Consider the following 25,043-nt stretch of genomic DNA (forward strand, 5'->3'; position numbering starts at 1 on the left):
GACACATGGAGAACGCCACGTGGCAGGACAGAGATCAGAGTGATGCAGCTGCAAGCCGAGGATTGCTGGCCAGCATAAGAAACTAGGCGGACGCATGGAGCACTTCTCTCCTACAGAGTTTAGAGGAGGCATGGCCCCTATGGACATTTGATTTCAGATGTTCAGTTAGATAGGAGCGAGTTCAAAGCCCCCAGTTAGAGTAACAACCTTTTGCTTTCCCCTGTGTTATCTTGTTTTAAACTGCTGGGGCTCAGTACTGCTTTTGCTTCTGTGATCTTGCTTGCTCTTTCATCCACGGGAACAAGGGCTACCTGGGGAGGGGACAGATCTGAACTGTTTGAGCGGGAAGTTTACTGTGTATAAGAGATACCCAGAGCAAAGCTGGGGCACTCAGCCTTTAGAGGTGACTATGCTGGGCCCGCACTGGTGCTGCATAAACCCTGATCTGCGTCTCTTTCCGACACCACGGTTTCTGTAAGTCTCCAGAACTATTCATCCATTTCTGTTGTTTTATGCCACATGGCAACCCTGTGGGTTTGTGCACTTGCGCACAAACTCAGTTGTGTCCAACTCTTTGTGACCCCATGGACTGTAACCCACCAGTCTCCTCTATCCATGGGATTTCTCCAGTCAAGAATACTGTAGTGAGTTGCTGTTTCCTTCTGCAACTGATCTTCCTGACCCAGGAATCGAACCTCGGGCTGCTTCTCCTGCACTGGCAGGTGGATTCTTTACCACCTCCCCACCTGGGAAGCCCTCTAGCAGCCCTAGGAAACTATAATATATTTCTGAACTTCATTAGTTTTACTCTTTTTTTTTTTTTTTTTTTGAGTGGAGTCCCTAGAATTTTCTCTATCTAAGATGTATTAAGAAACTGACATGATGATTTGTGCCCAGAAGAGATACTTCAAGACACAGTGACTTAAGTTCTGATTTTCCATAGAAATAGGATAACAATTAGGGGTTCCATGTTGTTACCATCTACTCTTCAGAAGAATGACCACCCACAGTATTTTTCATCAACTCACAAATGTACTTTGTGTCTCCTTAGAGGGCTTGTCACAGAGGTGCCCTTTGTTTGGAACCGAGGACACGGAGCATCACTCGTGGGCATGCTCTGCAACTGCAGGGCGTGGGGCACGAGAGTTCCAGCAGGGCAGCATCACTTGGTGGAATTACTCTACTTCCCTGGGAAGTCAGAAGGCTGGGCACTCTCTCAAGCAAAGGCACGTTCCTGCTTGAACTATCGATCTAACTTAGCAGACGTCAGGATTTGTGGAGTTAACGTTTGGAATTGGACAGTCAAGCTGTGCAAGGGCCTCTGAGTTGTGGTCACTTGTGCTCCGATGGGTCTCAGGGCTTGAGGCAGGTGTGCCTGAATGAGCTATGGGGCACAAGCCATCCTATCAGCCCGCCAATCCTGGCAAAGCCCTGGAGCTCAGTTGATCTCAGTTTTACCTCCTTTTGTGCATTTTACGAAGAAATTGAATTGGGCAAGCCAGACTGGGAAGAAACATATCAGAAAGCAGGCAAAGTGAGCCTGATTGGTGAAGAGGTGCTAAGATCTTGTATTTGAGGTTCAGTGTGACTTTGTAGATGAAAGAGAACAGGATTTAGAGCAAGACGCTGAGCCTTGGCTTCGTGGAAACCAGCTAGTCCCAGTACAGCCCTCACCTCAACCTCAACTTTTATCTATAGAACTGCTCTAAGTATGGGCCTCCCTGGTGACTCAGATGGTAAATGGGGAGCCAGTGAGAAATTACTTTATAAATGTTGATGTGCTATACAGCTGCTACTGCTGCTAAGTCGCTTCAGTCGTGTCCGACTCTGTGTGACCCCAGAGACAGCAGCCCACTAGGCTCCGCCGTCCCTGGGATTCTCCAAGCAAGAACACTGGAGTGGACTGCCATTTCCTTCTCCAATGCATGAAAGTGAAAAGTGAAAGTGAAGTCGCTCAGTCGTGTCCGACTCCTAGCGATCCCATGGACTGCAGCCTACCAGGCTCCTCTGTCCATGGGATTTGCCAGGCAAGAGTACTGGAGTGGGGTGCCATTGCCTTCTCCATGTGCTGTACAGGAGACACACCAAAACGCATCTTCTGAAGGCAAGGGCTGGGAGCTGAATAAGCCTGTATTGCAGATTCCTTATCATGTGCTGTGAGGAAACTTGCAAGAGACGGGTGAAGGGAGCAGATGAGCCTGATTGCTTCTGCTTGTGTTTAGAGAGCTTTTTAGGATCTTTTAAATCATTAGGACCCAAAGCTCTCACTTAAGCAAAAACTTCAATTTAGAACAGATGGACCCATTTCCAGCCGGGGGAAAATAATCTACTTCCTGCATTTGTTTATTTCTTTTCAGACACATTGGGCAGATCCTCAGAGCCCAGACGTCCCAGATATTCTCTTAAAGCCCAAGTCACTTGTCCTTTTCATCACAGATCTTTCAAAATCTGGTTCACGCACCTACCGGCATTGATTTAAAATCCACTGGAAGGTAGAGTCCACGCTAGCCTTAGCCCTTCGTGCCTTCAAACAGGCGAGTGGAATGACCCTTCGCTCCTCCTGTCCCGGCCCTTTGTGGGTACAGTGTGCCCTGGATTCCAGCTAGTTGTGTGGGTTGGAGCCCCAGCAGGAGGTGAATCCAGAGGGAAGAGGCTGCAAGCCCTCCTCCTGGGTCCCCACCTCACCCCCCTCTTGCACCCTTCTCCCACCCTTCCGCTTCTGCATGCCACAGGCACCCACAAATCTCCTAATGTTACCCTGGCCTGGGAGTTCTTTCTTTACTGGCCCTTTAAATGATACGTTCTTTCAACTGACTCTCTCTGTTTTTTTTTTTATCTAGACCTGTTCTTAAGAATTTAGACCTCTCTTTCTTAAAAGAATCACATGTGATTTCCTTATGACTAGAGCAGAGGTGACAATTGAATGTTGAGGCCTTGGACTTTCCTGGTGGTCTGGTTAAGACTCCAAGCTTCCAATACAGGGGTGAGTGTTCCATCCCTGGTGGGGAACTAAGATCCCACATGCTGTTTAACACAGCCAAAAATTTTTGGTTTTAATTAAAAAAAAAAAAAAAAAGTCAAAGACTTAAAATCACTAACTGTGAATTACATGAGTGAGGGTGAGAGAGGGTAAAGTGAGGCACTTTTCTAGAAAGGAAATGTATTTTGCCCATTTCCTTTCACCTTGAATATTTCCAGCAGTGTAGCTCCATTTGAAGTGTGGGACTGTTATAACTAGATTCCATCGCTGCTGATGGAGACTAGAAGACCAAGGCAAGCATCTTTCCACTGACCACATAGGCCATGTGAACAGCAGAACACAGCTCAGCAAGAACATCAGACTAATTTGCCTTCCCAAGATTAGACCAAGAGACACGGAAATTAATTTGCTTTCTTGGAATCCTGCTGAGAAGCCATTGTGTTCATCTTGCTTCTGTGCTGTGGAAATTCCACTTGAGAGCAAGAAAAGACCTCTCTGTTTTTCTCGAGGGAAACTTCTCCTTTTGGAAGCACCAGAAAAAAATATTTTCTTTCCAGATGCGCCTCACCCCTGAAGAGGGTTCCCCAAGACTAGTCTTGAGTATGCTTCTTCTGTAGCATTTGGGGCACCAAGGTCAGACAAGTTGAGGTGAAAATGCTCTTTCCCCTTATTGGAGGGAGAATGCACACCGTGTGCGGGCCGAGCAGAGGCTCTGAGAAGGTCTGTAAAAACAACCACAATGAAATTCAGTTCTGCTTCATTTAGTGTTCCGTTCGTTGATTTGTTTAACAAATAATTTTGGAATGTGCCAGACACTCTTCTACATGCTGGGGATTGAGCCAGAACAAGACAGAAAAAGACCCTTTTCTTATGGAGATTATAGTTTTGGAGGAGAGCCAGACAATGAGCAAATAAAAAATATATAGTCTGTTGTTAGATGGTGATAGACGATAAGAAAAGCAGCATAAAGTTCAGAACATGGTAATGTGGGGGCACTGTCTTAGTACGTGGGCAGCTCTACATGGAGGTGACATCTATGATGAGATAGGATGGATGGGGAGGTTGTAGTAATCCAAGCAGAGAGACTAGCAAGTGCAAAGGCCCTGAGGCAGACCAGTGTCTGGCTTGTTGGAGCAGACTGAATGGAGGGAAGGAAGTACGTGGAAGATGAGGCCAGAGAGGAGGCAGGCCTGGCTGTGTAGAAATAAAGGAAGTAAGGAGGAAGCCCTTGGGGGTTCTTGGTGTGGAAGTGCTATTCCTGCCCTACTTTTGGAAAGGATTTCTCTGGCTGCTCTGTGGAGATGAGCCTCTAAAGGGCAAAGGTAGAACCAGGAATACTGGCGAGGAAGCCATTTCAGTGTCTGGGTGTGATGGGATTTTGGCTGGAATCAGGTAACAGCAGTGGAGGGAAGTGACTAACCTCCTCTTACTTGTCCATAAAATCTCTTTTTGAGGAACACTTCTTAATAGCTCTTGGAATGCATTTTGGGAAACATGTATAAACAGGTGTTGATCATATATTTCTGTCAATCATGAAAGTACTCTTAAACCTCCCTCCCTGTGCTAATTTGTAGTGGGTAACAAGGTCGAAGAGGTGAGGCATCCAAAGGCTAGTGGAGGAAACTAAGCATTTTAATTTGAGCAAGAACGGTCTAGGTTGAATTTGACTGTTGGCCTTAGAGGCGTGACAGGAGGTACTGGAAATCCATTTTTGCTTTTACTTTTATTTGTTATTTTTGTGTGCACACCTGCGCCTGTATTCTGCACACAGCTGCAGGTGTACAAAAGGCCCTCACTACATCTTTCTGTGTGGTTTTTTAAAAAAAATTTTCAGCGTATAATGAGTTCATAGCATGGCCTTTGATCAGGTGAGTCCTTGGTCTGTGAATGCTGTACTTGTCCATCTTTCGCCTGGTTAACTCAGTTTGGACCCTGCTCTATCCCATAATATCATAATGCTGAGAGAGTCATTTCCTAGGCAAGTTGATAAGAAGTCTAGGAGTCCCCAAGGAGAGAGGGGTCTGGAATTCTCAAGGAGAAAGAAAGGACAAACATTTTTTTCCCTCTACATTCCTTAGGATTATGTAACAATAATGTATCCTGCTTGAGGACAGTTTCTGGAAAAAACCTTCTGGCTAATCCTGTTATTTTAAAATGTAAATTATGGGAGTAGGTCTAGTGAGGTCTTTACAACCTCCAGACATTCTTTTGATTCACTGGAATAACTAATTCAGTTCAGTTCAGTTCAGTCGCTCAGTCATGTCCGACTCCTTGCGACCCCATGAATCGCAGCACGCCAGGCCTCCCTGTCCATCACCAACTCCCGGAGTTCACTCAGACTCACGTCCATCGAGTCAGTGATGCCATCCAGCCATCTCATCCTCTGTCGTCCCCTTCTCCTCCTGCCCCCAATCCCTCCCAGCATCAGAGTCTTTTCCAATGAGTCAACTCTTCGCATGAGGTGGCCAAAGTATTGGAGTTTCAGCTTTAGCATCATTCCTTCCAAAGAAATCCCAGGGCTGATCTCCTTCAGAATGGACTGGTTGGATCTCCTTGCAGTCCAAGGGACTCTCAAGAGTCTTCTCCAACACCACAGTTCAAAAGCATCAATTCTTCGGCGCTCAGCCTTCTTCACAGTCCAACTCTCACATCCATACATGACCACAGGAAAAACCATAGCCTTGACTAGACGGACCTTTGTTGGCAAAGTAATGTCTCTGCTTTTCAATATGCTATCTAGGTTGGTCATAACTTTCCTTCCAAGGAGTAAGTATCTTTTAATTTCATGGCTGCAGTCACCATCTACAGTGATTTTCGAGCCCCCAAAAATAACTAATTAGAGAGTATATAACTCCATTGCTAACACTAGCAAGGGGGTACTCTTTCTGCCCCCTTCTGATGCCTATGTCAGAAGCTTTCTCTATCTCCCGTATACTTTAATAAAACTTTATTACACAAAAGCTCTGAGTGATCAAGCCTCATCTCTGGTCCCAGATTGAATTCTTCTCCTCCAGAGGCCAAGAATCCCAGCGTCTTTTCATGGTTCAGCAACAACTATTCAATATATCATAATACCATGTGGCAACACATAGCTTTTATCACATTGTAAGCCAATTATACGTTTGATTGTTGGCCATATTCCTTGATGGTGAGGAGCTGTGCCTTTCGTTTCTGTATGCAGAGTCTAGGGAGAGTCTGGACCCTTCTATTGAGCACATGAGAAATAGGTGTTGGTTGTAGTGAACAAGTGAGTGTCCAAGATTGCTTTGGGCACCAAGATTAAGAGACGAACCAAACCATAGATTCTTTGTTTACAGACCTAGTGGTCTGATGAGTGGATGGATGAATTCTGACTTTCCAGTATCTAACTTATCCGCCCAAATTCCACAATTTACATATTTCCTTTTGAACCAAGGAATTCAAAGAGGAACTCCATAGCCACTTATTTACAATGTTGTGTGTGAATTACTTGAGCAACTCTTTCCCCCAGTGACCACATAAGAGGGTGCTTTTTGGACAACAGAAAAGGGTGCCCATCCTGCAGGGGCTGCCTTGAGCATGCGGCAGTACCTTGTACCAAGAGGCAAACGTGGAACCCTGAGTCAGTGAATAGACCAGTCCTCTTGCCTCATGAATCATGCTGTGGAGACTTGGGTACCAAGACACCTGGTTGATAAGGTTTTGTTTTTGTAAAAAAAATGTTAAAAAGACACCTGGTTGGTTGCAAAAGTGTGCCTGCCTTGTGCCACAGAGCCTGGGTGGAGGCAGTGAGGATATCTCCGGACCACGAGCCCCGGAAACAGTGAGTACAGCGTCCCTCCGGGTAATGCCCTGGGGGTTTCATCCTGTGCTCGGAGGGAGGTGCTGAAGTAAACAAAGGCTGCCACTGTTGTAACCGTGTCCAAGGGACGTTGCAAAATGAAGCATTTATGAAGCAAAACATGGGCACAGCAGAAAGAGCAAACAGATCATCTCCAGGCGTCAAGGCGCGCGTTGTGTGAGCCTGGGTGGGACGGCGTCTGTCGCCTGTGCCTGCTGACATCCAAGGGAGCTAACTGAGGTCCAGGAGAGGGTGTTTTGCTGTTATCAGTGTAATGTGAATGAGGCCGTCTTGCTTTTAAATTGTATTAAGACTGCAAATATGTTAATCACATTGCCTGACTCACTCAGAAAGCGCAAGAAGAGACAGGAAGACAGTCATTCTTTTTGGAGCTTGCCTTGCAGAGAAACCTTAGTGTGTGTCTTAGCAACGGCCACAAACACCCAGGGCGAGTCTTTTCTGAAAGAGTTACTGGCCCTGATGACTCCCCAGCCGATGCTCCTGGCTGGAGAAGACAGCAGCCAACCTTCATTTAATGGTCATTTTTCCTTTCAAAACAGGAAATTGCCAGCGTTCTTCCTGCTGGACAGTGACTTATATTATAAATGACATTTTTCTATTCTTCTTTAATTCAAAGTAAATCAGCAGTGACCAAGAAGGTACCATGTGCCAAGAGTTGCCTTTTGATATTATTTTGTTTAATCCCCCTCCAACAGCATTTTTATTCCCCATCTTACAGGTAATGCAATTGAGGAGTTAAGAACACAGATAACATGCTTAGTATCACAAAATGTGGTAAGTGGCAAAAGCAGGATTAGAACCCAGTGTGCAAGTGTGAAAGTGAAAGTGTAAGTTGGTCACTTGTGTCAGACTCTTTGCGACCCCATAGACTATACAGTCCATGGAATTCTCCAGGCCAGAACACTGGAGTGGGTAGCCTTTCCCTTCTCCAGAGGATCTTCCCAACCCAGGAATCAAACTCGGGTCTCCTGCATTGCAGGCAGATTCTTTACCAACTGAGCTATCAGGAAACCCAGGTGTGTGTTTAACTCACAAAAAAGGTGACTGTTTATATCTAGTCATTTAGGGCATTCTAATTTGCCTAGGACACCCGTTTACTCAAGAGATGTTGTGGAGTTTCTGTATAATTTTAGGAATGACCTGGTGTTTGTTCCACTGAGATGATGTATGTGATTCTCTTATGTGATTCATCTTTTTGTCTAAGTAATTGCCTGACACTAGTATTTGACTGGCTCTATAGCCAATTTTTAAACGTGCAATTTTAAACTTATTTATAAATTGCTTGGGTCTACTTTTTTTCTTTCTTCTAATTCTGGTGATGGGCAAGCAGAGGAAACTGAAACTAGTCTCATTTTGTAAGAAGTCTGATGAGAGATTGAGTGAATGTGGAGGAGAAGGGTAAATGATCACAGGTTGTTATTAAGCCCAGGCGGTGGTAGTGCTTAAGAGCCTGCCTGCTAATGCAGGAGACACAAGAGACACAGGTTCGAACCCTGGGTTGGGAAGATTCCCTGGAGAAGGTCATGGCAACCCACTCCAGTAGTCTTGCCTAGAGAACCCCATGGACAGAGGAGCCCAGTGGGCTACAGTCCACAGAGTTGCAAAGAGTCAGACATGACTGAAGCAACTTAAAAACTTACGACTTGAATTTTTCTCTTTGATGACTCTGTACTGAGGAACTTGTCTTCCAGCTGTCCTCCTCCTTCCTCAAACCTGTCTCCAAAGACATCTAATAAATGCTTCTTTTATTTTGAAATTGTCATATCCATGATCAAATGGCTGTAGTCAGAATAAAGATCACAACAGATGTGAAAGAGTGGGGCAGAAGAGATACAGTGAAAGAAAAGAGGTATTTCCAGTGTTTAATAAAACCAACAGGGTGTTATTAAGATATATCCATCTAGATCTCCTACTTTGAACCCATCCCATTTAGAGTAAAACTTCAGGTCCCCGCTGTGGTCTCAAGCCTTGGCGATCTCTCCCCAGCCTCTTCCCTCGGCACCCCTCCCAGAGTCCACTCCCTGCCAGTCCCCGCCTGTGGCCGCTGCTCCTGCTGCTGTGTCTGGGAGCCTCAGAACCCCTGGTGAGCAGCAGTGACCTGTGATCCACACAGTCAGAGGCTTTAGCGCTGTCAGGGAAGCAAAGTAGATGTTTTTCTGGAATCCCCTTGCTTTTTCTATGATCCAGTGGATGTTGGCAATTTCATCTCTGGTTTCTCTGCCTTTTCTAAACCCAGCTTGTACATCTGAAAGGTCTTGGTTCATGTACTATTGAAACCTAGCTTGCAGGATTTTGAGCATTACCTTGTAAGCATGTGAGATGAGCGCATTGTGTAGTAATCTGAACATTCTTTGGCATTGCTTTTATTTGGGATTGGAGTGGAAACTGACCTTTTCTAGTCTTGTGGCCACTGCTGAGTTTTCCAAATTTGTTGACATATTGAGTGCAGCACTTTAACAGAATCATCTTTTAGGATTTGAAATAGCTCAGCTGAAATTCCAGCACCTCCACTAGCTTTGCTTGTAGTAATGCTTCCTAAGGCCCATCTGACCTCACACCCCAGAATGTTTGACTCTAGGTAAGTGACCACACCATTGTGGTTATCTTGGTCATTAATATCTTTTTTGTACAGTTCTTAGTATCTTTCTGGAGGCCACCATTGAATTCACTATAAACTTTAATACAAAAATAGGCAAAGGATAAAGATTTCACAAAGAAAGAGATGTTTAATTTCACTAGTAATCAAATGCAACTTAAAATGATAAACCACAGGTTTCTTAATTTGGCAAAAATCATAGAAATAGCTTTCCTACATGCGTTTAGAAGTTATACATGGCCACAACATCTCCGAAGGACAGTGTGATATATATAAACACTAGGCCCTCTCTTTAACCTCAGGAACTCCCAGTAAGATCTACCACAGTGATGCACATTACCACATTACTCCATATCTCTGCAAATATGGACATTTAGAGCTGAGCTACTGATGTAAAAATTAGTTCAGATCGTTGAGAGCCTGATGGGGCTGTAGCAGAGGCAAGCTCAAAGTGAAAAGTGAAAGTGGCAGTGGCTCAGTTGTCTGACTCTGTGGCCACATGGATTGTAGCCCACTAGACCCCTCCGTCCATGGAATGCACCGGGCAAGAATATTGGAATAGGTAGCCATTCCCTTTTCCAGGGGGTCTTCCCACCCCAGGGATCGCACCCTGGTCTCCCACGTTGCAGGCACATTCTTTACCATCTGAGCCACAGCCTGTAGGGAAAAAACAGACAAGCAAACTCTAAAGGGACGCCTCCACAACTCCAGGTCCAAGCAGGAGAGGATTCCTAGAGAACCAGAGTTCTGAATTGTTGGTCTGGCCTCAGGACCCTTTTTTCACTCTTAAAAATTATTAAAGACTGAAGAACTTTCATTTTTGTAGATTGTATCTATTGATATTTACCATATTAAGAAACTAAAACTGTGCAACTTTTAAAACACCAGAAACTACAAGTACACAATCTTGTTAAGCATCAGAGAAATGATGTCATCGCACAGCTTGTTGCCTCTGGAAAATCACACTATACACTCATGAAAAACTGAGAGTGAAAAAGTTCAATAACATCTTTCTGTTCTTATGAAAATTATTTTGACCTCACAGTTTCCTTGAATGTTCTTGGGGGTTTCCTGGTGATTCCAGATTGAAATTTGAGAACTACTTCTCAAATTTGAGAAGATAGGCTCCCAGCCAAGAACTACTAAACATGTAATGGAGTCCTATTACTATTTAAGATATTCTAACCCCGTGAATGGGGAAAAGTCATAGCTGAAGAGTCAGAGTTAATAGAGTAGTCTGAGAAGGGCTTCAAGTCTGTGTGTACCATAAGATTTAAGTTAATCACAAGCTCAGGCATCTTCATGGCCTAAAGATTGAAATTAGGAATCTCTGGGTTGTAAAAATACATACTGTTTTATTCTTTGTCATTTTTATGAATTTTCCAATTATTTCTTGTGTGTTTTAGTTTTGAGATCAGAAAGAATATTGTTGCATTAAATTGAATTAAGATACTTCCTCAAGAGAGTACTGCTCACTTTGACTCAAGAATATTCTAACAAGAGGTCTAGGACCTTCAGAAAAGTCCATGTATATAAGCAGGTTTGTTATTTGGTTAAAGTCTTTAGATTTCACTGCTGTGAAATTTGTAGAGATTTAGACAACTGTTGAGTTGAGTTTATCCTGGCTTAGAGAGGCTGTTCCTCATAGAGCAAACTTATTGTGTCAAAATTGCATAAAAGGAATATTAAACATACTTAAAAATTTCTGGCTCTTTGAATGACGTTAAACCAGTCCATTCTGAAGGAGCTCAGCCCTGGGATTTCTTTGGAAGGAATGATGCTAAAGCTGAAACTCCAGTACTTTGGCTACCTCATGCAAAGAGTTGACTCATTGGGAAAGACTCTGATGCTGGGAGGGATTGGGGACAGGAGGAGAAGGGGACGACAGAGGATGAGATGGCTGGATGGCATCACCAACTCGATGGACATGAGTTTGAGTGAATTCCGGGAGTTGGTGATGGACAGGGAGGCCTGCGTGCTGCGATTCATGGGGTCGCAAAGAGTCGGACACAACTGAGCAACTGATCTGATCTAATGCTAAATACTCTATTTTCATAGATAGTCTATTTAAAAAAAATAAATAAAATAAAAATCATAAGGATTACTTTTTGAAAACTTCGTTTCGGTTTTTTATAAACTTGAAAGAAACACTGTTTCATTTTTAAAATGTTATTTTAGTGTAGACTTTATGGTTTTATCCTGTTTCCCTCAATTAACTCTAATTACTGAGTTTTATGATATTTCATAATAGAGACATTAGAATTTTAAAGGATCTTGGTATTTATCTTAACACAGTATTCCTCATGGTGTATAATTAAGGCTGCTTTTTGGTGTCATTTTGAGGGTAGGGGCATTCTGTTATTAGGAAGATTTGGGAAATGGTTGGATAACACATTTACACAAAGTTCTTTATAATAAGCTTTGCACTGTGGCGCTCCTGGAAAAGAATATATGAAGTCAGAAATAGAAATTTCCCAACTGATTTGCTGTAAAACTTTTTCTTCTCACAGCACCTAGGAGAACCACGTGATCCACTTGCACTCTGGGGAGAGTTGTCTGCTAATACAGACAACTCCCTCGTGAAGTGGGAAATTAGAGAGCTGGCCCGCTTATGGTGCTTGTGTCCTCATTTATTAATTTATTAATAAATGATGCTGCTTTATAGTGTTTTAGTTTACTGGGTTCCTATTTTCAAGGAGATGACACTCCAATAGGGAAGACCATGGCATTCATTCTGATTCTTTGTGACCCCATGGACTGCAGCACACCAGGCTTCCCTGTCCTTCGCCATCTCCTGGAACTTGTTCAAACTCATATTCTTTGAGTCAGTGTTGCCGTCCAACCATCTCATCCTCTGTTGTCCCTGTCTCCTTCTGCCCTCAATCTTTCCCAGCATCAGGGCCTTTTCTAATGACTCAGCCCTTCTCATCAGGTGGCCAAAGTATTGTAGCTTCAGCATTCATGGGTAAAACCATAAAGGAAGACATGATTGCGTGTCAGGAGGAAACCAACCATGCTGAACTGGAAATCTGTGATAGTTGAAGCAAAAAATAAAAGAAAAACCTTCATGAGAGAGGTGGCCTTGACCTGCCCCTTGAAGAGTGGGAATATACACATAAGTTCAGAAGTTTGGAGAGGAAGAGGCATCCTTAAGTAACTAGAGTCTGCTGTCAAAAATTTGGACAGGCTGGGATGATGGGTCAGTATCTATTCCTTCAGCTCAAAATGTGTTCTTCTCTTTCCCAAAATCTTCTTTAAGAATGCTGTCTCACTGCAGAAAGGGGGTTGTGCATTTTAATGCTGGTTACCTTCAAATATCATTACTACTTCACAAGGCTATATAAAGTAGCAATGTGGATGTTTTTACACAGCTTCTACATGAGGCCTTCTACATGAGAGCTTCTACAAGGCCATGTCCATCTTCTAATCTTTCTTCTGTCTCCAGAGCCTGGCTCCAGGCCACTGAAATCTGGAGCTCAGTATGCTGATCTTTTTTTTGTAGACTGTTAATATAAAGGACAGAGGTTTCCAACCCGTGCTGAATAAGCCTTTCAACAACCATTTCTTTCCAGAATAAACATAAAGAACATGGTGTACAGCATCAGATCTCTTGGACTATATTCTTTTAATATGCATAAAAATAGAGCATGTTATTGAATGTAAATTATATCTCAATAAAAATGATTTTAAGATTTTTTGAGAATCACCATTTTCAGACATATGAAACAGAAAGATGTATCTAATTGTTTACAATCAACTCTGCATGTAGTGTGGGTGGTTATGAATATGAAATATTTCCTTTCTTTCTGACATTAATCATTAATTAAAATGTGTATTAGTTTGGAGTAATGCATTATTGTTGTTGGAGAAGGCAATGGCAAGCCACTCCAGTACTCTTGGCTAGAAAATCCCATGGGTGGAGGAGCCTGGTAGGCTGCAGTCCATGGGGTCGCTATGAGTAGGACGCGACTGATCAACTTCACTTTCACTTTTCACTTTCACACAATGGGGAAGGAAATGGCAACCCACTCCAGTGTTCTTGCCTGGAGAATCCCAGGGACAGCAGAGACGAGTGGGCTGCTGTCTATGGGGTCTCACAGAGTCGGACACGACTGAAGTGACTTAGCAGCATTATTGTTGTTATTGCTCAGTTGCTCAGTCGTGTCCAACTCTGCGACCGCATGGACCAGAGCATGCCAGTCTCCTCTGTCCTTCACTGTCTCTTGAAGTTTGCACAAATTCATGTACATCGAGTCAGTGATGCTGTCTAACCATCTCATCCTCTGCCACCCCCTTCTCCTTTTGCCTTCAATCTTTGGTGATCTGCCAGAGTCCAACTCCAGCAACCAGGGATTCAATCTGAAAAGATGAACGGTGTCGGGGAGAGAAATGAGGCAGCCTCTCGGTTTTCTTTTGGACTGCCTGTTTATTTCAAGTGTAAGATTCTCTTTTATACTTTTACAAAAACATTAGGCCAGAGGTTTGACATTTTCAGTTCCCCCTCTCCCAGATTTATTATCTCCATAAATCATTGTTGCTCTTAAAACGGAGTTCCTGCTTCAGTGATTCTCTGGGAATCAGCCTTATCATCTATTATCTACCTCCTCTAATGTGTCCTATAGTTAACTTGTGATTACATTATAACTCATGCTACATTCCTCAGTTTACTACTTATCTTCCTAAATCCTGTTTGCCCCTAACATCCTGAGCTCACTATCTCTTAAAAAGGTTTCTAGCTATAGTGTCTCTAAAAATTCCTAACTTCTATAAGCTGTAGTAAAATATGCTAACTTTAAAAAATTCCTTAAATCTTTAACTTCTAAATATTTTAATTATTTCTAAGCCCTAAATTCAGTAAACTGCTTTGCCATAAACATTCTCCTCACAAATAGGCTTCAGATATCAATCCCTCCCATGGCCTCAAGCTACAGCCTATGTGCTCATCCTGGAACACTCTTCTGTAAAAGTCCTTGAACAAATGTCAATGATTAACTTTATGAATTATTTTCTGAGCACAGCTGCAGAAGGCTTTGTGCCTTCTCATGCTCCTCTCAAGAACAATAAGCACCTTAATATTCCTTTTCAGTCAACTCAGCCAAGGAGAGGAAAAGACAAGTCAGAATTACAAGGCCTAACTCCCTCATCCCGGGATCTGTGCCTGCGGAATGAGGAGATGGGGCTGGGGGCCATGCCTGCATTTTGTCAGTAATGCCTAACGCGGCTCCTGACAGTGACCAGAGTATTGGAGCTTCAACTTCAGCATCAGTCCTTCCAATGAATATTCAGAGTTGATTTCATTTAGTCACATTAATTACTGTTTATTAGAAGAAGCAATTGTAGAAGCTTCCCATTACTAATAGGCAGGCTGTTCACGGGTAGCATGTTACAGGGGCTTGGGTTCTGCTTTCATACTCACCAGTCTTTTCCTTTAATGGTGTTTTTGGTGCTGTTGTGTCCAGGAAGCAGCTGATGTGCTGTGTCTGATATCAGTTCAGTTCAGTTCAGTCACTCAGTCATGTCCAACTCTTTGCGACCCCATGAATCGCAGCACGCCAGGCCTGCCTGTCCATCACCAACTCCCGGAGTTCACTCAGACTCACGTCCATCGAGTCAGTGATGCCATCCAGCCATCTCATCCTCTGTCGTCCCCTTCTCCTCCTGCCCCCAATCCCTCCCAGCATCAGGGTCTTTTCCAATGAGTCAACTCTTTGCATGAGGTGTCTGATATAATCATCCATTTATAGATGGTAGACCAGTTGGCTTTACTTACTGTGTAAACTGTTTTAATTTTGCATCTTGTTTTAAAAGTAGGAAACCTGTGTCCATTGCCAGCATCATTTACCATCATTCTCCCTTTTTTCCTGCCTGGTCCTTCAGTTTTGGAATGCTCCACCCTCAACCTCTTTTCCCACTCTCTTTGCATCTTGCTCTCTCGTGGATCCTTCCATCTCTCCCTCCCCTTCACCAGTCAGCTGTCTGAAAAAAAAAAAAAGAAAGATAAGGGAGAACAAACAGGAACATCCTTCACGAATACATTTGGAAAAAAAAAAGCCTTATAATCATATGTTTATGTTCATTTCATTTTTTCATCTTCCAAAACACAGGCCTGAGCAGAGCCATACTTCTGTTTTGCCTACTAGCCATTTGTAGGTAGCTGGTAGTAATGATGCCCAATTCACTGATAAATAAGCATCTTTTTTCTGTTTTGCTAAGTTTATTTGTCATGTCTGGATGAGTAGTTTAAATGTATGTTTGTAATAGCCACTTACCAAGTGTTTCACATGGGATGCAAAAGAACAAAGTAAAAATGACCATTATATAAATCAGTGTTTACTATGCTGCTGCGGTCCAAGGCTTGGCAGATTAATGATGCAGGAGAATGACTTTCACTTTCATATCATTTCTGTAGAAGGTGGGCCTGATATTGGCCACCAGAGAGGACAACTCAGAAGACAAGTGAAAGAAGTCAGCCTGAGTATAATGAGCTGAGACAGAGGGGGGCTGTCCGTGAGAAAAGAAACCCAGTGATGGGTCAGGGGAGGCTGCTGACTCTGGTGTCCAAGGAGGCAGATAACTGCAGTCGGACAAGGCGGGAGGGAGTGTGTGCACCTGTGTGTGTGAGACAGGGTCTAGAGATGAAGATGGTGGGGACAAAGCCTGGGGTTCTTACAGGGCATGTTGGGAAGGGATACCACATTTGGCTTACCTGTCCCTGCTGGCCTGGGGGTGGATCCTGAAATGGCACATCCATACTGGACAATCCACGTCTTTAGTTCAATGACTATCAAAGGATATGTGAAGTCATTTGACAAACCCTGCCAATTTCCTACAGATATGACTGCCATACTGGGGGAAATACTCATTGTCTGTTTTGGGTGCCATCTGTTATCATTTATTGAAAGGAGATACAAAAAAGGTAGAAGGGAAGCGTGTTTTATAAATATTTATAGGCGTAGCTCAGAGATATTACGGGTTTGGTTCCAGACCACCACAGTAAAGTGAATATTGCAATAAAGCAAATCATGCAAATTTTTTGGTTTCCCAGTGCAAGTAAATTTATGTTTATATTATACTGTAATTAATTAACTGTGATATAGCATTATATCTAAAAAAATAATGTTAATTAAAAATACTTTGTTGCTGAAAATGCTATCACTTGAGCTTTTAGTAAGTCATGGTAGTAACATCAAAGACCACTGGTCACAGATCACATAACAAATATAATAATAATTTAAAAGTTTGAAGTATTACAGAAATTTCCAAAATGTAACAGAGAAACAAAATGGGCAAATGTTGTTGCAAAAATGGTGCCAATAGATTTGCTTGACTGAGGATTATCACAGACCTTCAATTTGTTGAAAATGCAGTATCTGCAAAGTGCAATAACGCAAAGTACAGTAAAATGAGATGTGCCTGTATATGACTTGATAGCATTATATGTAGGGATACTTGCTTGCACTTTTTATTTTTGTTTTTTTCATTGTGAGGAAATGAGGTCAGACTGGATTCTTTTATTATTCTGGGTTTGCCTTTGCAGAATATGTATATACCTGCAAGCAATATTATTTTTCTCAGAGCCTTTCTAGCACTTTCAGAATATGTTGGATGTACTTATAAATGTGCAAGATATATTATTGTATTTTCAGGGGAATGCTTGTGCATTATATGCAAAGTTACCCAGGAGACAGAATTCCTTAAAAACAAAACAGTAATAATAATAGCAAAACCCTAAATACTCTAAGTTCTGATGACACTTGAGTAGAGAACCAGTAAACAGTGTGCTCAAAAGAAAGGAAAAGGTAATTCTGTATGTTAATCTGTGGGGTCAGTGAAAAGAGACCAAGAAATAGATGGTGGAAAAGGCATTGAAACAAATAATAAATACCTTCTGTGGGTTTTCTTCTTTTGCAGTTCCATTCTGAACTCAAGGTGGATGATGCTGTCAGGACTGAAGCACTGATCAGAGTCTGTGAAAAATTCCCACCTTCTCACTGGCCATCAGTTGAGATAAGATGGAAGACTCCTATAAGGATAGGACTTCACTGATGAAGGGTGCCAAGGACATTGCCAGAGAGGTGAAGAAACAGACTGTAAAGAAGGTGAATCAAGCAGTGGACCGGGCCCAGGATGAATACACCCAGAGGTCCTACAGTCGATTCCAAGATGAGGAAGAGGACGATGACATTTATCCGCCAGTGGAAACCTATAATGGAGAGGCCAATGATGATGAAGGCTCCAGTGAAGCTACTGAGGGTCACGATGAAGATGATGAAATCTACGAAGGGGAGTATCAGGGCATCCCCAGCATGAACCAAGGGAAAGACAGCATCGTGTCAGTAGGGAAGCCCAAGGGCGATGAGTATAAGGACCGCCAGGAGCTGGAGTCTGAGAGGAAAGCTGACGAGGAAGAGCTCGCCCAGCAGTATGAGCTGATAATCCAAGAGTGTGGCCATGGCCGCTTTCAGTGGGCCCTCTTCTTTGTCCTGGGCATGGCCCTGATGGCGGATGGCGTGGAGGTGTTTGTCGTGGGCTTCGTGTTGCCAAGCGCTGAGACAGACCTGTGCATACCAAATTCGGGATCTGGATGGCTAGGTGAGTGCATCCCAGCAGAGAGACACACTCTGAAACTGCTCTATTTGTTGAGGACAGTTAACAAATAGAATACATACTTTCCATATGGAGGCCTGCATTTGTTCCCAACATTTGAACAATTTAAAACATGCAAAGGAATCAAAAGAATGGTGCAGTGATACCCATATATTTCTACCTATTTCTAACTTAGATTCTATAGTTAACATTTACTGTATTTTCTTTATCACCTAGCCACCTATCTATCTATCCATCAATCCCACTTTTATTTTTATGCATTTCAAGGTAAGTTAGAGCAATATATTTTTAACTTACACTGTTATAAATGTTGCATTAGGTTCTCCTTAATTAACTTCAAAAGACATGCCCTTGGAAGTTAATAAAGCTATTATGTGACACTTACCTGACATTTTTCTAAATATAGAGGTTAATTCTTCAAAACTCTGATAAATGTGATTTCAGATTCCAAATTTTATGTGTAATATTGTGGTTTAAACACCTTTGGGACCCTGCGAATTTTCATTTTTTCCTATAATCTATGTGCATGTTTGTCTGTTGGTTTTTTTCAATTACCCTTATTTATAGAATTTTCTTTAGATGACTTTTGCTTTTTCCAAATGTGTACCTTTGTGCCTACAGGGAAAAAGCTTCCTTTCCTCATAGGACTTAAAAATCAATTTCAAATCATATTAACGCTTCAATTATATGTATTAAAACCATATAACCTCGCTATAAAGTATCTAGAGAGCAAATTTGACTTTTGTTTTAAAGTTACTGCTGCACTGAAAGTTCATTCATTAGTTACAACGCTGTATTTAACCTTCCCTCCGGGAGGAAAAGTAAGAAGGCCAAGAAGCATGCCCACAGCAGACTATCCCCAAAACGTGAGGTCCACGTCAGACACGTGGTACGTTAAATCAGGAGACCTTTCAAGCCCTTCTGCTCAGAGAGCACGTTTGTGTGCAGAGCAAACCTTCATGTGTTTCAGAGTCTGTGAACGAGAGTAAGAATACTTGGTGTCTCTGTTTCCAACGGACTTTTTAAAACTAAAATTTGAAAAACAAAAGTATACAGATCTTTTTGTGGTTTAGTAAGTAACTCCTAATTTATACTATATAATATATATCATAAATAATATAATAATTATATTAATATGTATTATTATAGATAATATAATATAAACTCCTAATTTATCCCTTCCTTCTCCCTTCCCCTTTGGCAACCATATGTTTGTTTTCTGTGTCTGTGAGTCCATTTCTGGTTTGTAAATAAGTTCTCTTGTATCGCTTTTTTAGATTCCACATGTAAGTGATATAATGTGATAGTTGTATTTCTGTGTCTGACTTACTCATTTGTTTCTTTACTTGCTCAACTGGAAGAGATAGACCCATAGATGCAGTCTGGGAGGGGGATGAAGCGGGGGGCACAGGGGCATAGATTGCACAGGTTTTGTTGGTGGGCTCGTCTGTGTGTTCACCCATCAAAATGCAGAATAGGGGTCGGAGGAAGGTCCAGAGTCATCAAATTCATCATTTCAGCATATCTGTTTCATAGATAGCACTCTACTTTTGTTTAATTTTTTTTACTTTGGTAAGTAAATCTACCTACCGGGCATTAAAATATTTATCAAGATTTTGCTAACAGAATATATCAGCAGAATGTTTTAAGAAAACAGATCCTTAGAAACACATCTATTTTAATACACAAGTATTTAATACTCTCAGGCTTGAATATAGATTAGCAGTCTTTTCATGTTATGATCCTCGCTTTTATATCGGAAGCAGAAAAGTTGAAGTTGAGCTTCCCTTTTATCTTCTTGGTGCTGAAGGAGGTGCAGTAGCCCACACGTGCTCTTACCGGTCTGTCCCATAAACCGTGATGGTGTCACACACCCCCGGGGGCGTTCACAAGTGTGGATAATGCTGGGGAACCATTGGAGCACAGACATCTTCATCTCCCCATAAACGCTGCCTGCTTTTGTGAATTAAAAGTGTGTCCCCAGGAGTGTATGCCCTGAGTCCCCCACAGAAACTTTGTGATGGGTTCACAACTGCGCCTTCCAGACTTGCCTTTCAGTTATTTTGCTATTGTAATTTTACTGACAATTGCATTCTAACACAGTCTTTTTTTTAGACAAGCATGTAAATTGTTTTGCCATTTTCATTTCAGCAAATAATAGCTTTGTAATATAATTACCACACTAAGTCATAGCCATGGGATCAAAATGCAAGACAGGAAGATACACAACCCATGTTTGGTGGCCTTTGGGAGGAGAAAGGTTTGCAAAATTGTTTCTCATTTGCCACTGAGCATTGTGTCATTTCACTCAAGGAAAACTAGGAATGAAAAATATTAACCGATTTATGTTTTAGTTATTTAGGAGATAACGCCTATCTTTGTGTTTGCTGGAAGATTGACTTCCAGATAGTTAGGGGTATCCCTTGTGTGCATGTGTTTGTGTGCACAGTCTGTGTGCATAAATAGTGTTGTTAACTGAGAAGAGGTTAATCTAATCAGCTGCTGTTTGGGGGAATAAGTACCATCATTTTAAGAAAATTCATCTTCTATTGCCAAAGTCTATTTATTGAGTATTTATTATGTGCAAAGCATGATGTTACCACAGGCGAACATAGGAGAAATAGAAAAAACAAGGTTTGTGTATCCAAAGAAATCATAGTCTAGCATAGAGAGATGACAAGTGTCTGGGCACCACCAAGTCAAGGAAACAGATATCCATAACCAGAAGCTGTTGTTCAGTTGCTCAGTCATGTCCAACTCTTTGGGACCCCATGGACTGCAGTACATCAGGCTTCCCTGTACGTCGCCATCTCCCAGAGCTTACTCAAACTCATGTCCGTCGAGTCGGTGACTCCATCCAACCATCTCATCCTCTGTCGTCCCCTTCTCCTCCCGCCTTCAGTCTTTCCCAGCATCAGGGTCTTTTTTAATGAGTCGCTTTTCACATCAGGTGGCCAAAGTATTGGAACTTCAGCATCACTCCTTCCAATGAATATTCAGGACTGATCTCCTTTAGGGTTGATTGGTTTAATCTCCTTGCAGTCCAAGAAGAGAAGTGTATAACCAGAAGAGAAGTATAGCTAAAGAGACTTCAGGCAGGGAGACCCTGTGAGGGGAACGGACCTGACTAAGGCAGTGGAAGGAAGGCATGGACCAGAGAGCTGGCCCAGAGGTAGAGTCAGCAAGGGTTGGGTCACTGGTAGTTTGGAACAGAAGGAACAGGACAGTTAGTGGAAGGAAGGCAGTTCATCAAGTTAGGTGAGGCAGATGATAGGTTTGAGCATGAAGGAGAAAGAAGAAGGGTTTGTTTTTCTATTTTATTTTAAAGATGTATTTATTAATTTTTGGTTTTGCTGGGTGTTCATTGCTGTGGGCTTTCTCTAGGGGCGGTGCACGTGCTTCTCACTGGCGTGGCTTCTGTTGCCAAGCTCTGGGTTCAGGCACTCAGGCTTCAGGAGGTGCAGCCCCTTGGCCCGAGGGCACAGGCTCCACAGCCTGTGGGCTCCTCCCAGATCAGGGATCGAACCTGCGTCCCCTACACTGGCAGGCAGATTCGCAACCACTGGACCACCAGGGAAGCCCACTTTAGTTTTAGACCAATCACTTTGAGATTTGGGGGGAGGCATCCAAAGAGGAGCACCTGATGGGCTCCTGTCACCATGTGGGCTGAAGCGCTATGTTTTGAGAACCATCTCATTTAAGGTGAAGCTGCCTGAAACCGTAACCAGGGAGAGGGCAGTTTCCTGCCGAAGACTATCTGTGGGACTGGTGGTGAGGAAGATGTCACGGAGGAGACTGAGAAGGAGCAGCCGAGAGAGAGGGCAGCTCTGGGAGTCGCTTGAAGAAGGAAGGGATGTGCTTCCTTCGTAGGTGCAGAAGAGTCTTGTAAAGGTTGAAAAGGGCCCCTCGGGCCTGGCCCTTGAAGATCTTGGCCGCCACTAATGGTTCTTCCATTGTGCCAGGCTAGGACGTTCATTTGAAGGGACGAGCCCATGTATGGAGTGAAGTGACAGGGTGCCCTCCAGCTTCCCAGCCCCCGGCACAGGGGCCGCAGGCACCCAGCATTCTCCCCTCACGGGGCTGCGTCTCACAGTGGATGCGCAGGGAGCCCTCTCCGACCACATCTTACCTCCGGTCCAAGAGCTGCTGAGGACCAGTTTGGGTTCTAAGAAAGCCTCCAGACAGGGAGGGATGTGTGCCGGTTTCAGACTCACAGCACGACCAGGCTCAGCCACCTTCCCGCTCTCGCCTGTCATAGCCCAGCTAGTGCCTCGCTGGCTCCCCTTCCTCCTGCTCTTCCTCTGGACTGTTCTGTCTCCTCCGAAGAGCCACCTGGGGAAGCAGGGAGCCTCATCGTTGTTGGGCCACCTGCTTTCTGGTTGGGGGTGGTAGAGTGGAGTAATTTTTAGGTACTAAAACATTATCGTGGCCAAGTGTTGACGAGTACAAAACAGATAGAAGACAATATATTCTAAACCAAGACATACTTGAGGACTCAGCGATAACTGAACATCCTCTATAGGTTTCTTCTGTCTTTTATCGACTGTAACACCTAATTTCCACATGCCTTGGTGATTTTCAGAGCAAGAGTTTTGATAGTGTAGTCGGGCCAAAGCCAGATTGTTGTTTAGTTGTTAAATTGTCTTTGCGGCTCCATAGACTGTGGCCTACCAGGCTCCTCTGTCTGTGGGATTTTCCAGGCAAGGATACTAGAGTGGGCTCCATTTCCTTCTCCAGGGGATCTTCCCGACCAGGGATTAAACCTTTATCTCCTGCATTGGCAGGCGAATTCTTTACCACTGAACCACCTGGGAAGCCCTGAGAAGCCTCAAGCATCTCTTTAACCTCTCTATCTATAGTTTTTTATTTGGATGGTGTAGAATTCCTTGGAACATACAGAATTCTCTCTCTCTCTCATTTTTTTTTAACCACTTATAGCAAGAACAGTTTCCTTAAAGCCTGGGCTGGATGAATATGACCTGAACACATACCTAATTTCCTTCTCCATCCCTCCATTTGTTCCCTTATTCCTTTCGTTATTAACAAAAGAAGAAAAATTCTGCTGAGATTTCTAAAGCTGCTTTATGTCTGGATGTTTGTATTTTGGGGGAAAGAAAAGAACAGCTTCAAGTTTCTGAGAGTCCCTTTTTTTAGTCCCATTGTTATTTGCCCCTGGACTGCAGACAGAGTGTAGTGACTGTGTTCCTGTGTGCTGAGCATCTTTTCAGGGCGTGTATCGCCCTTGCCCAGTGCTGCGTGGTGGACCAGGATATCCCAGCTGATAACAAAGAGTGATGCAGAGTTCTTCCTCTTTGAACTTTATTCCAAGAGCTGTATCATTTGGCATCTGGTGCGCTCTAAATTTAAGACCCTTAGCTTTGTACCCTAAAAGTGTGTGCTGCAGGCTTCAGGCTCAGCAGCTCTGCAGCCTGCTCAATGCCATTGTCCTCTGTGTCTTAGAGGGAGGTTTGATCTCTGCTGCGGGTGTGCCCTCTGGCTCTGTTTAGCCTCTCGCTGTCATAGTGATTCTAATTGGAATTAAATACTTATTGATTCCTAGAGAATATCCTGTCCACCAACACCAGCAAAATCTTATTTGGATTCATTATTGCCAAATTGGAAAAGAAGACTCAATAATTCATTGCCATTATATTCCTGGGTCTTATTCCCTCTGGTCTTTCACATCCTTCTGGGAAAAGAGAGGTTTCTGGCATCCAAATGGAGTTGGACCAAGTAGCCTGAAAAGATTCTTCCATCCAGAGCCCACAGGACAGGAGAGAAGAGAAACTCTGTGTTCCATTCATGAAATTCACCAGTAAGTACATTCTGGGCTGTGAAAGTGTGATAGTAAATGCCCTCTGTCGTCCGGAAGGTCCCTGGGTGATTGCTCACAGTATAGCTTTGAACCTGAAGGCTGATTCTTGCAGTTGAACACCTGTATTCCTATGTCCTAGATTACTCCTGGGTGGGGATTCTGATCCTCTGGCTTTAATATCCTAATGCAGTCTGGGACTCACCAGGAAGGCCCTGAAGAACTCGGGGAAGTGTTATTGGATTAGGGAATTTGTTATCTGTGCACTTTGGTTTAAATAAGGCAGTCAGACTGTTGATCGTCTAATATCTGGATCAAGCCAAATACCTGTAATACAGACTTGTAGGTTCCAATTCTAAACACCATGTTTTCATGGGAAATCTAATGTCTCGAATATTCTTCCATAACAAGAACTTCTACAGGACCTAAGTTTCCCGCATAAAGCTTCAGAATGTAGGAAACGATTACATTCATCTTGAAGAATTAGTCTGATAAATCACTGATGTAAGTATTCCCAACCTCATATTTGCAAATTGACATTCTTACCTTACACTCTGAGATTTATTATTGGCCTTTAAGATCGTGAGAGGAAAAGTAATGAAAAGAAATCCTGAAGTAAGAGAAAGACAAATATCATATGATATCACTTAAATGTGGAATCTTTAAAAATATTATACACATGAACTTATTTACAAAACAGTCACAGACATTAAAAACAAACTAGTGTTATTTGTTTGAAGGTAACGGCACCCCACTCCAGTACTCTTGCCTGGAAAATCCCATGGACGGAGGAGCCTGGTAGGCTGTAGTCCATGAGGTAGCTAAGAGTCGGACACTACTGAACGACTTCACTTTCACTTTTCACTTGCATGCATTGGAGAAGAAAATGGCAACCCACTCCAGTGTTCTTGCCTGGAGAATCCCAGGGACGGGGGAGCCTGGTGGGCTGCCGTCTATGGGGTCGCACAGAGTCGGACACGACTGAAGCGACTTAGCAGCAGCAGCAGTGTTATCAAAGGGGATAGTGAGAGGAGCAGAGAGACATAAATTAGAGTTTTGGATCAACAGATACTATTCTATACAAAATAGCTAAACAACAAGGACTGACTGTATAGCATGAGGAACTGTATTCAGAATCTTGTAATAACTATAATGAAAAAAATCCACAGGACTTCCCTCTCAGTCTGGTGGTTAAGACTGTGGTTTC

The 25,043-nt window shown here is 43.0% G+C and overlaps 1 protein-coding gene across 5 annotated transcripts in view; it reads left to right on the forward strand.

Annotated features, from left to right (window-relative positions):
- Positions 1 to 25,043, forward strand: part of SV2C (synaptic vesicle glycoprotein 2C) — a 215,787-nt gene that overhangs the window by 31,339 nt on the left and 159,405 nt on the right. For 4 of the 5 annotated variants that reach the window (XM_055536601.1, XM_055536604.1, XM_055536603.1 and 1 more), the window contains exon 2: positions 17,329 to 18,009. In XM_055536601.1, coding sequence (XP_055392576.1) covers positions 17,430 to 18,009 — 580 coding nt within the window. In that variant the 5' untranslated portion in view covers positions 17,329 to 17,429. Of the gene's footprint in view, positions 1 to 17,328; positions 18,010 to 25,043 lie in introns of those variants that run through there. The other variant, XM_055536606.1, reaches the window with a different exon arrangement.

The sequence above is a fragment of the Bubalus kerabau genome, chromosome 10, assembly GCF_029407905.1.
Source record: "Bubalus kerabau isolate K-KA32 ecotype Philippines breed swamp buffalo chromosome 10, PCC_UOA_SB_1v2, whole genome shotgun sequence".
Lineage (NCBI taxonomy): Eukaryota > Metazoa > Chordata > Mammalia > Artiodactyla > Bovidae > Bubalus > Bubalus kerabau.